At 44.0% G+C, this 12,425-nt stretch overlaps 2 protein-coding genes across 5 annotated transcripts in view; one reads left to right on the top strand and one right to left on the bottom strand.

Moving 5' to 3' along the window:
• Positions 1 to 1,442, top strand: part of LOC138773096 (protein-glutamine gamma-glutamyltransferase E-like) — a 115,270-nt gene extending 113,828 nt beyond the window's left edge. For both annotated transcript variants that reach the window (XM_069954062.1, XM_069954063.1), the window contains one exon: positions 1,025 to 1,442. In XM_069954062.1, coding sequence (XP_069810163.1) covers positions 1,025 to 1,172 — 148 coding nt within the window. In that variant the 3' untranslated portion in view covers positions 1,173 to 1,442. The remainder of the gene's footprint in view (positions 1 to 1,024) is intronic.
• A 6,229-nt stretch (positions 1,443 to 7,671) lies between these two features.
• Positions 7,672 to 12,425, bottom strand: part of LOC138772977 (protein-glutamine gamma-glutamyltransferase E-like) — a 56,906-nt gene continuing 52,152 nt past the window's right edge. For all 3 annotated transcript variants that reach the window (XM_069953824.1, XM_069953822.1, XM_069953823.1), the window contains 3 exons: positions 9,562 to 9,719; positions 9,043 to 9,176; positions 7,672 to 8,066 (listed from right to left, as the gene is read on the bottom strand). In XM_069953824.1, coding sequence (XP_069809925.1) covers positions 7,910 to 8,066; positions 9,043 to 9,176; positions 9,562 to 9,719 — 449 coding nt within the window. In that variant the 3' untranslated portion in view covers positions 7,672 to 7,909. The remainder of the gene's footprint in view (positions 8,067 to 9,042; positions 9,177 to 9,561; positions 9,720 to 12,425) is intronic.

Here is a 12,425-nt window from a genome sequence, read left to right as displayed (position 1 = left end):
TATTGTCCTAAAAAACAACTTTTAAACTTGCAGCTCTATGCCAAATTGGCGTGGTCTAGAGTGTCTGTGTCCTAGGCCTGCAACGCTTCATTCCTAATGATGAAGAGAGTGGGGAGAAGGGACGGAGAAGCGTTGCAGGCCTAGGACACAGACACTCTAGACCACGCCAATTTGGCACAGGGCTGCAAGTTTAAAAGTAGTTTTTTAGGACAATAACTGCATCACCTGCCGAACGGACCCCAGGACAGATCTTGGAATAAAACCAGCTATCTGTCAGTACCAGCAGTTTGGGGGGGGGCATATTGTGGGTACAGAGTCACTTTAAGCATTGGGGTGAGATATATCGCCTACTAAAAGTTGCTAAAGCCCCTTTACGTGCCTCTCCATAGACTTCTATGGGCATCTGTAACCTGATAGTACAGTAAACTAAAGTCATGGCCACTTTCATTGCAGTTTGTTGTTTGTTGCCTGTTTTTAGGTGAAATTTGCGTCTCTACTAATAGACAAAGCAAAATGAAACACTGGATGTAGTGATAGAGCTTAGCTACAGCTCTGTGTAGGTAAAGAAAGAATAGAGAGGGAGAGAGCCTGGGCTGTATATATATATATATATATATATATATATATATATATATATATAAAAGCTGTGAAACTATCTGCCTTGTCACTGAAAGGTAAATCAAGGCTTCTTGTTTATCTCAGCAGCAGCAGCAAACATTGAGGCCTTACTGTAAATTCTTCCTTGCTGTGCTGCTGTCAGTGATTTCCTTTCTTCTCATATCACCTTTGTAAAACCAGTGCATCAGAAACCCCCTGCTCCCAAAATGGAGAGAAGGAAAAATAGTAGATGTACACCATGAATGGTCAAGAGCACTTCATTCACCCCTCTGAAGGGTTATTCTAGCAAAATCTGGCCGAGCCTACAAGTGTCCCCTTTAAATTTATTTACCAGTGTGCCCCATGTTTATAGGTCACTTGGTGAATTATATGTTATAACAATATTCCGATTTCCCTTTTGTTTTAGCATACCACCCCTGGAGCCTGGAGAAAAAACCGAGGCTAACTTTTCAATCACTCCCTTTAAGAGCGGCAATAAGACCCTGATCGCCACATTCTCCTGCGATAAGATCAAGAACATTAAGAGCTATCACAACATTAGTGTGGCCCCCTGATCCTGAGCTGCCAGAATCCAAGCCTTTGTCACTGCCCGAATCCTGACAACCATTCTGACAACCTGTGTTATCTGGAAGACCTGATGGCGTCATCTCCTTGGGGTTCTAGATCTCTGTGGTCACCAGTACTGTGCACAATAAAGTCCCGGCTGATTAGTTCTCATTGATCTGATCAATCGCCTACCTCTTTAGTGCTGTGGATCAATCGTTGCATAGTAAAGTGTGATTTTTACTATGACGCATGTGTACAAAATAAATAACCCTAAGTTATATTCTCCTTTGATCATTGTTTTATTTTTAGCTAAAACCATGAATTTATATTATTTTGGTTATTTTATTTGATCTTGTATATTTTACTATTTAAAGGGGAACTATCAGAAGGTTAGACAAATCTAACCTGCTTTGTCCCTTTGTACTGCGCATAGCGAGTTACGGAGTGAATCACACTGCCATGCACTTCTCCCAACTATTAGCACTGAGATTCCAGACAATAAAAAGTTTTTTTTTTTTTTTTAAACAAAATAATAGTTATACTTTATAGGTAGAGATGAGCGAACCTCGAGGTCATTTTTAAAAAAATTATTATAAAATTAATTATTTAAATTTAAAGTTATGCAGATTTGTAAATTGCTTCCATTTAAAAAACACAGTGCTCTCTGCTGCCACTTGTGTCTGTGTCAGGAACTGTCCAGAGGAGGAGAGGTTTTCTATGGGGATTTGATACTGCTCTGGACAGTTCCTGTCTCGGACAGAGGTGGCAGCAGAGAGCACTGTGTCAGACTGGAAAGAATACACCGCTTCCTGCAGGACACACAGCAGGTGATAAGTACTGGAAGGCTTGAGCTTTTTACAAATCAGTTTCTGACATCACACCAAGTTGATCTGAAATAATTTTTTTCCCGAAGTAGCCCTTTAAGGGTAGGTATATGTGCACGGAAAAGTACTGGGCCCATTGAGTCCATTGGCCCAAACGTAATTGGCTTGAGATTACTTTCAGTTCATTTCCCGCACATATATGAGTATTTTTGCAAAAATGTGTTGTGCCATGCTTTATAGTCTAAGTACAAACTACATTCCGGCCGTTGAAGTCTGGGGGTTTGTGTCTGTCTGTGCATGTATACATTGGCATCCCATTTTGGCAGGTTTTCAGTGTACATAGGCCATGGAAAGTGGTGTGAACGTGGCCGTACACCTATAAAAAATGTATGTTTAATTATAAATAAAATTAACAATAACAATAAAAGTAATTTTCTTTATTCAATGCCAACACATTCTGTAGCGCTGTATATAGATTGCCATCACTCCGATAGGTCCTTGTCCCCATTGAGACGCAGTCTAGGTTCTAATTTCACCTTCATAGTTAAGAGTAGGGATGGTCCGAACCCGTCAAGGTTCGGGTTCGGCTGAACCCGAACGCTCGGCATCGGATTGCCGCTGTCTGCCCGCTCCGTGCAGCGGGTGGATACAGCGGGAGGACCGCCTGGAAAACTGGGATACAGCCTATGGCTATGGCTGTATCCCAGTTTTCCAGGCGTTCCTCCCGCTGGATCCGCCCGCTGCACAGAGCGGGCAGACAGCGGGAATCATTGCGGATGGTTCAGGTTCGTACGAACCCCGTACAAACTCGGTTTGGACCATCCCTAGTTAAGAATATTATAGTAGTAACTAGAAAAATTACTCAGCGCTGCCCAAGTATAAGGTTTTGTCTTTTTGTGAGCTCATTGGACTTGCTCCAAAAATGCCCAGGAGGCCGATCCATGACATCACACTCTTTTGTTAAAGGGGATTTAACTAGTAGCCCCATCTACCCCAGTAGTTACACACTGTTTATTTCATTTTGAACCTCATAAATACTAGGAGGAGATGGAGTCATAGGACTGTATGGCGGGTGTGTTAATAAACAATACTGGCAGTGTTATTGGCAGGTGTATAAAGATGTTTACCTGATCCAACTCTGGAGCAGGCAACATATGATTGTCAATGTGAGGAACACCTGCAATGATTGGCCCCGGACCTTGCAAATAATGGCAAATTAGAAGTACTGGATCAAGGAGACTGCACCATCTTTTATGTCTCCCAGACACTACACACACAGAAGGGGGGATCATGCTCCCCTACATCTTTATATTATGTTATAAGAAGCAGCAGCAGCATGAAGGACATAATAGAATGAAATGGTAAATCAAGTCCTGGGGTGAGATCTGTTACATAGAGCTAGCAGTATCTTTGCAGTTTGTGTGTGTGTGTCTCTCTCTCCCTCTTCTTCCAATCTTTGAGCTCCCCCCCATCTTACTCCACCATTTTCCATTGGCTTGCATTGACAGCATGTAACTTGATCTATCAGAATTAATGAAAGTTTAATGGGAGACTAACAGACTTTGATAAAAAGAGAAATCCTTTTCCCCCATATTGAAATAATTTGCATCTATCTATCTATCTATCTATCTATTTTTTTTTTTCAAAGTTTATTAAAACGTTAGGAACTATTTAATGAAATACTCGTAAAATTTTTAATTTTAAATATGTTTTACTGATAAGTAGAGCAAATGATTGTTGCCGTTGACCTGTACCCCAGATGTACATCCATTAGGCGGTGATAGAAAAAATCTCACATTTGCATGATCGTATTTGCAAAATTGTATAGGGCCTAAAAAGACAGAAACAGGCTATCAGGCTTTCAGGCTATGTTCACACTACGTAAGTTTCCGGCCATAGCGCGCTCCGTAAATAAGCGGCCGGAGATTTACGTAGTTTGCGTACAATGGAAAGTATACGATCTACGGCCGCACAGTTCACACTACGTACGAACTTACGCCCGGATCGTATGCGGCGCCGTATAAAATAAACCAGACCATTGTTTCGGGACGGAAATGCTGTAACTTACAGCCGTAGCGTAACATGCGGTCCCGTACGTAGTGGTGATTTCTTTATTTTTACACCTTTTTGTGCCGATCCAAAAGGTTCTGTGGGGTGTCCGGGGCCAGGCGAAGATCGCTGTCAGATCGCTATGTACGCCGCTCAGGAAGCGTACGTAGCTTACGGGCGTAAGTTCGCGGACCGTACGTAGCCGGACGCAACTTCCGTAAATTCCGGCCGGAGTTTTACACGTATATGTCCGGCCGCAAAAAATATGCGGCCGGACATATACGTAGTGTGAACATAGCCAATTCTTGTATAATTTCAAATAGCCATGTGTAAAGCAGATGGTGGATTCTACTGTTCTGTGCTATAAAACCTGCAAATGAATGGGTCTTCCATGTAATTTGTGTAGGTCAGTTATCCAGATACATCTATATAAAAGAAGAGAAAGAGGCCTTTTATAGGAGATGATCCTGTGGTCAATTGCTCATGATGTTTCCCATTGGGCATATAAAGGGATATGACCTATACGAATGATAGATATCTCCTGGGGAGAGTTAATGAATGCTCTATTTCAGTATTGTATCAGCAGTTCTGTGTTAGCAAAGACTTCAGAACAGAAAGATTTAAGGGTAGTGATTTCTGACACCTCGTATTGAGTCACCAGTGCAGCCAGTTTGTAGGGAAAGCTAATGGAATTCTGGGCTGTATAGCTAGGTGTATAACCAGTAGAAAGAGGGAGATTGTGATCCCTGTATAGAGTTCTAATGAGCGGTCACTGGCACCATAATGAGGGGCAAATTCCAGAGTGAGATTGGTTTTTATTAGTTAGCATTATTGATTCTTGCTTCCATATAGTTTGCACCTGAATCCTGGAAAACAAACAGGGGGGTGGAAATGTAAGGTGCTCACGGTCTATCTATCTATCTATCTATCTATCTATCTATCTATCTATCTATCTATCTATCTATCTATCTATCTATCTATCTATCTACCTACTGTATCTATCTATCTATCTATCTATCTATCTATCTATCTATCTAGTGATCTATCTAGGAGTGACTGTAAATGTGCCTAGAAGTGTGGTGTCCCACTATTAGTGTTCTATGCACCTGTCAAAAACCTTTCTCTCAGGTTAAGTGGTGGATGAAGTATTTACAGTTTTCCCACTAGGTGTCAGTGTTTCTTTTATTTATATGTATTCTATTGCACAGCTGAGGAAGGTCATGGGTTAATGTTGTTGTGTACCATGTGTTTTGTGCTTACCAATAAGAGGTGCTCTCTCTTTGTGTGGGAGGAAGTACACAGTTCAGTTGAGTCTAGCCATGAGTGTGAACAGATGCAGTTAGAGACCAACAGTTCTTCTACCACTACTACTGTATCTATTATGCAGTGCTTAGCATACAACAGAGAGAGGAGTCACCAAGAAACACCCTGACTAAACAGAGAAGAAAAGTATCCTGAACAAGATAGGAACTAGCCTCAGTAGGACAAAGCAATTGGTATACAAGGTCTACGTATCCTTATGCGCAGTGCAGGTAACTGGGAAGACTTGGACACCTAGCTATACCCAGATAACCACGGCTGGAGCTCGTACTACGTTACTGGGATGGGTTCACCACTACCAGAGGGCAGAAAGCGGTCAGACAGTGTCTATACGTGAGTACGAGTATCACTTCACTCAAGATATATCTACTAAAAGTTCCGTCAGAGTACACAGCTACACTGGGTTAGGGCTCCTCTGGCAAACTCCTCTCCTCTATTCTTCACTCTACAGGCACTGCTACAACTACCTCTTCTACTTCCCTAAAGCACCTCCTTCAAGCACCAAGGTCAAGCACTCAAGTGTGTCAAGATTTATGTACTTGTGAAACCGTGTACTGTTATACTGAAAAGCCTTACAGTAAAGCTGTTATATTTTTATACTAACGGAACTCTATCACCCACTCTCTGCACCTGCACCTGTACACACACCACTGCACACCTTGGGTTAGTTTTCCCCCTTCTGTGGGTGGAGGTACCGACAGTCCGGGTGGGTCAGTTTAGTGTTTGGGCACCTTAGTTGCTTCCCCTCCTAAGCTTCATCATGTTGGTCCAGTTGCAGAAAATAGCAGAGCTATCATTTCACCATAGCTTTTATCGCTTTGGCTGAAATAAGGAAGAAATTCCTATTCGTGGTGGCTTTCCTCTTAATGGATGACAACACAAAATTCCTAGCAGCTAAGGGTCCTTTTAGACACAAAGATTTGTCAACCACGAGGGCCGCAAACAATGCGCTTGTTTGCAGTGCCTTTACATGGCGAGGGGCCCGGCTGCACAAACGATCCTTGTATCGTTAGTGCACACAGGGTTTCCAACTCACTAGCTGTCTATACTTACCAGCCACGCTGCTTGTGATCTGGCATCTGGCTTCTCCAGTCTTCCGGCTGCTGATGTAAATTCAGTTGATGCCTCCTCTGGCTGCAATCAGCCTGAGGAGGCGGCAGCCTGAAGATACAGCCAGAGGCCAGAGGACAGGAGAACCACATGCTGGACCACAAGGAGCGTGGCTGGTAAGTATAGACAGCTAGTGATCTGGAAACTGACAGCACAGATATATACATATTAGTGCTGTCAGTCTCTCTTTATCTTTATTGGCTGCACATAACCCTGTTTATATGGCCAATAGAGATAAATTTTAAAGCAGGTTCCAAACAGACGTTCAGTCAATAGTTTGCTCGGTCTTCGACAGATCACTGTCACTTTAACAAAGGCCGGTTAACGGCCACAGGAGCATTTTTAACATTGCGCCTGACTGATATCAGCCCATGTAAAAGTCCTTTAATAGTCAACAACATCACTGGGACAGACTAGAAGACCGTATATTGAACAAATGGGCAATAAGCCTTCATCCAATGGACTGTAGGGTCCCAGGACAGTGGAAGCTTTGTAGCTTTCTTACAGGACTCAACACTGCTTTACTGTTAGAAGGAACCAGAGTGTAAATATATAGAGATTTGGTGGAATTTATCAAATATGCCCCTGGTGTATGTCTGGAAACAGGCCCAGATTTTGCGTGAACCACATAACGAAACATGGCGCCCCACAGGAGTTTTGCAATTTGCTGCCTGAGGCAAGATACTCATCTGGCCTCATGGCCCAGATCATTGCTGTTGTATCTTGATGATCTCCTGATGTAAATAAATGAAGAATTTGTTTACATGGTGAATGATATGGATCCATCAATCCTTGTCCGGTGTCGTGTATACTTCTGACTATAGTTTGGAGATCTTATTGCGAGTAACCCTAATGTATCCATTCATACAGATGCATCATTTTTCATCCATATCCGTGACAAGAATATTTTAATTCATTGATTTATATTGATTTATTAAAAAAAATAAAATAATTGATGACCTATAAATGACATGGGGGTGGGGGGAACAATTTATGTTATACTATGAGGGTTAACATTACACCAACACTGTACAGAGTCCGTCCACGTAGCTTTCCCATGAGTATTGACCGGTTCCCTGGGGTTGACTCTTACTTGCATGGCACCAGGATGGCACCACTCACCCCTCCACCCCCATGTCATTTATTTGCTCATTACCTATTTTCATACTGGAGAACCCTGTCGTTCCTTGGAATCTGTTTTGGGCATGAATGTTGCCATAATGGTGCATGGTATCAATGAATCCAGAAAACAATGACATTTCCAAAGTTTATAACAGCAAATGAATATAAAGAAAGACCATAACCTCGATATAAACAGCAGATGAAGTAAAACTCGGATCTTCGTGTGACCTCTATAGACTTGATGCATATATTTTAGTGACTGGGCAATAAGAGGTCGGTCCGGACCCTGAATAACATAACATGGCACCTAGGGGCAGTTACTATAACGACATCTCAGTCACAATGATAGATAGGAAGGCCTTGACATCAACAAACTTATCACATGCGAAGTTCATCAGCAGCTTCTTATCCCCAGACACGTAAGGTTCAATGTCCAAAGTGACTTTCATCGTCTGATCGGGTTCCAGGACCTCAAAACTGGAGGAGAGAAAAACACTTTTTACCAATATTTCTTGGATTACCACCAAAAATCTTGGTTCAATATGTGCGTTATTGCAGTAAAATAGAGGAGACACAGGGTTAGGGTGCTATAACACGGTACGATTATCGTGCGGAAAATCGTTTTATCCTTCTGATGTAAACGATAATCGCCCTGTGTAAATGCAGACAACGATCGAAAAATCGTTCGTGTGTCGTTGATCTCGATCTAACCCTAAAATCATTGTTAATCGTTTGCTGTAGGGTGCTATCAGACAAAGCGATATTTAACGAGATTGTTTATCGTCAGCCTGAAATCGTTCACCATATTAGACAGAAAGATATTCATTAGTTACGATCGTTACAACAATTAATACTATGATTGCTTACTCCATCTGATCCCAGCAAAAGAAGTAAAGATTCAGAATAACAGTGAACAAATCTGGAATTACAGTGGACAATTAGCAAACGATTAACGATGATTTTAGGGTCAAATCTAAATCAATGATTAACGACGCACAAACGATTTTTTGATCGTTGCCTGCAATTACACAGGACGAATATTGTTTTAATTGGAACAATATAGCGATTTTCCACACAATTGTCGTTCCGTGTAATAGGAGCGCGGCTCCGGTGCTGAGAGTTGCGGCTGGTCTCCGGCTGATAGCCGGGACCCGCCGAGGATGACACAGTCACAGCTCCTGTGCCTGTGTCATGTTGAATCTTAAATTAACGTAAATTAAAGTATTTTTTACAGTGCAGCGGTAGGAGAGGGTTAATATTACACAGTAATAAAAGAGTTGCGTGAGATTACAGGAAGAGCATCACTCTTTTCTGTAGGATTGCATTGGAGTGAGGCTAGGCCAATACCAGACACCCTCCATGGACAATAATGGAAAGTTTCTGGAAAAAGTGTTAATTCATGGATAAAGATGTATTCAGTAAGGTTTTATACTCCTAGCAGTACAGTACCTACCTTTTCTTTAATTCGCTTTTTATCAAGCCGCTGCCCTCTGCGGTCAGCACACAGTTCTTCACAGGGATGGGCAGAGGATTAGTAAATTTCACCTCCACGCCCATTGGTTTTCCTAATACAGCTGGCCCTAAAGCCTGAGAATAGAGAACACGGAGGTTACTAATAGTGTATTGTCATACGTGTGTTAGTATTGTGTCCAGCCATTGTTATTGGGTCCACCACCAAGGTCTACTCATGTGTATAGGATGAATTATTATTGTCTATACATGTGCAAATACATACCCCGAAAATACCCCAAAAAGAGTTTGTTTTTTTGTAAAACAGAGTAGTGTCCTACCGTGTGGTTCTTGCTTTGCTCATGCTTTGCAAGTTGATGTGAAATCAATAAATAAAATAATTTCACTGAAGTACCCCTTTAATTCTATTGATCTATATACTTCTCTCACACAGATCAGGCTACAGCCCGAAGAAAACTACTGAAGAGACAGACAGCTCTAGTTATGAGCGCAGATACCGTACCTTAGTTACAAGAGATGGTTTGTTCAAGGCAATGGTATTTTCTACTAACAGATCGCCCCAGTCTTCTATCTGACATACAGCCGTCACATTAATCATATTATCTGTGGTTAACAATTTCTCATATTGGGAATACGCAATCTTTATTGGGATTTCCTTCTCTGAAAAATACAAAAAGAAAATAATAAAAATAAACCAGGTTTTATTCACTTAAATACTATAATGCACGGGTTACTGTAACACAGTGTATAACAGTTCACTATTCTTTATATTATACTACTAGATTGTGTCATCGTGTTAATATATAAACGTAGCATGTTTCATAGGAAGGCATTGAGATTTTTCTTTCTGCATACATCCGGAAAGAAAGAAAAAAAAACCTCAGCATGCTCTTTGGCCATAGGACCCTAGGCCACCATCAATACAGTCATCTTTAAACATTAAATATTTAATGGAGATTTATTTGAATATCTTATTGACTTATTAGCATTGTAAACATGGGACTAGAGGACATAATATCACGTCCTAAGGATCAGGCTTTATCTGGATTCATGAATGTGCAAAAACATGAGCGGAGCCTCGAAACCCGGGACTAGGTAGATATCCCTCCAGGGAAGGGCCTAGAAAAGTGACTCCTATAGGGAAACCACCAAAACAACCAAATTATGAAGCCAGTTATCCATCTAGACACAGCTGTTTCGGGGTGTTGCCCCTCATCAGTTTGGAGCAGGATTCTGGCTAGGCGGGAGCAATGCCTAGTAGACGATTATGGCAAACAGATAACTGATCTCAGGGAGACCAGCCAAAGATAACATTGTCGGCTGCCGCTAAAGCGCTCAATACAGTGAAATCCTAGGTGCATTGCCAACTGGGAATCATAAATATGCAAAAAAGTCAGCGGAGTGTTAGTCAAAACACGGGACTATCTGAATGCAGATAGTATTGGTTAACACATTGATAAAAAAAAATTTTTTACTACCTTTCTGTGGTCTTCAATGTTTTCCTTCTGCATTTGATTGAGACTGACTGCTCTGCTGTCCTCATTGGCCCAATTACCTTCTAGTGTACATCCTGTGCACTCTCTAGCCAGGTATTCAGCCAATTCTATTTCCGTTTCACTATACCTTTTGGACTCTAACTCCTCCCACATAGGGAAGAGTTAGCTAGTTGGCTGAATTTCCTGCTAGAGTGTACAACAAACAGGAAGTTGTGCTAGTAAAGACAACAGAGCAGACAGTTTGCATAAAAAGCAGAGGAAATCATTAAAGACCAATGAAAGGTATACAGTCACACATCCTAGTGCCAGAGGCGCCGCAATGATGAGGCGACCTGAGTCGACTGCCTCAGGCGGCATCACCAGCTGTCTTCATGGGGGCGTCATTCAGTGGCAGATTATAATATGGGCGGTTCGGGCGGTCGCCCACATTATAATCCGCCACTGATTGTACCATGTACCGGAGACCCCCGCGCCCAGACAGCATCTGTAATTAGGAGACTGTATTCATAAGCGCCGCGCTGAACTGAATCAGCCGCGCGGTGCTGATACTACAGCGTGGCGCTTATGAATACAGTCTCCCCCCGCTCCCAGCATCTAATTACAGATGCTGTCCGGGCGCGGGGGTCTCTGATACCGGCATTCGCCTTAGTCCCCCGGCTGATGTGCGGCTGCCGGAGGTGTCCCATCCTGTCCCCGGCAGCGCGCGCATCAGAGAGCTCCCGGTGCACCGGAAGTCACAGGCGCACGGGGATCTCTCTGATGCGCGCTGCCGGGGACAGGATGGGACACCTCCGGCTGCCGCACATCAGCCGGGGACCAGACCAGAGAGGTTCAACGGGGGAACGGAGGGTTGGTGAGTTATGTGCTGTTTTTGTTTTATCTGCTGTGCAGGGGGGGGGGACCATCTATAAGGGAGGGGGGAAAGAGGGGGACCATCTATAAGGGGGGGGGGGGACCATCTATAAGGGAGGGGGAGAGGGGTTCGTCTATAAGAGGGGGGAAAGAGGGCGACCATCTATAAGGGGGGGGGGGGAAAGGGGGACCATCTATAAGGGGGGGGGGAAAGGGGGACCATCTATAAGGGGGGGGGGAAGAGGGGGACCATCCATGGGGGGGGGGAGAGGGGGACCATCTATAAGGGAGGGGAGAGGGGGACCATCTATAAGGGAGGGGGGAAAGAGGGGGACCATCTATAAGGGAGGGGGGAGAGGGGGACTATCTATAAGGGAGGGGAAAGAGGGGGACCATCTATAAGGGGGGGGGGGAAGAGGGATCCATCTATAAGGGGGGGAGAGGGGGACCATCTATAAGGGAGGGGGGAAAGAGGGGGACCATCTATAAGGGGGGGGAGACCATCTATAAGGGGGGAGAGGGGGACCATCTATAAGGGGGGGGGGGGGGGGGGGAGGGGGACCATCTATAAAGGAGAGGGGACCATCTATAAGGGGGGGAAGAGGGGGACCATCTATAAGGGGGGGGAGAGGAAAGAGGGGGACCATCTATAAGGGGGGGGAAGAGGGGGACCATCTATAAGGGAGGGGGGAGAGGGAAGAGGGGGACCATCTATAAGAGGGGGGAAAAGAGGGGGACCATCTATAAGGGGGGAAGAGGGGGACCATCTATAAGGGAGGGGAAAGAGGGGGACCATCTATAAGGGAGGGGGAGAGGGGGACCATCTAAGAGGGAGGGGGAGAGGGGGACCATCTATAAGGGGGGGAGAGGGGGACCATCTATAAGGGAGAGGGGAAAGAGGGGGACCATCTATAAGGGGGGGGGGCATCTATAAGGGAGGGGGGAGATGGGGACCATCTATAAGGGGGGGGGGAAGAGGGGGACCATCTATAAGGGGGGGGGGAGAGGGGTACCATCT

The sequence above is a fragment of the Dendropsophus ebraccatus genome, chromosome 14 (assembly GCF_027789765.1).
Source record: "Dendropsophus ebraccatus isolate aDenEbr1 chromosome 14, aDenEbr1.pat, whole genome shotgun sequence".
NCBI lineage: Eukaryota > Metazoa > Chordata > Amphibia > Anura > Hylidae > Dendropsophus > Dendropsophus ebraccatus.
Note: the sequence above shows the minus strand (reverse complement) of the source record. Positions and strands in the feature narration are given on the sequence as shown.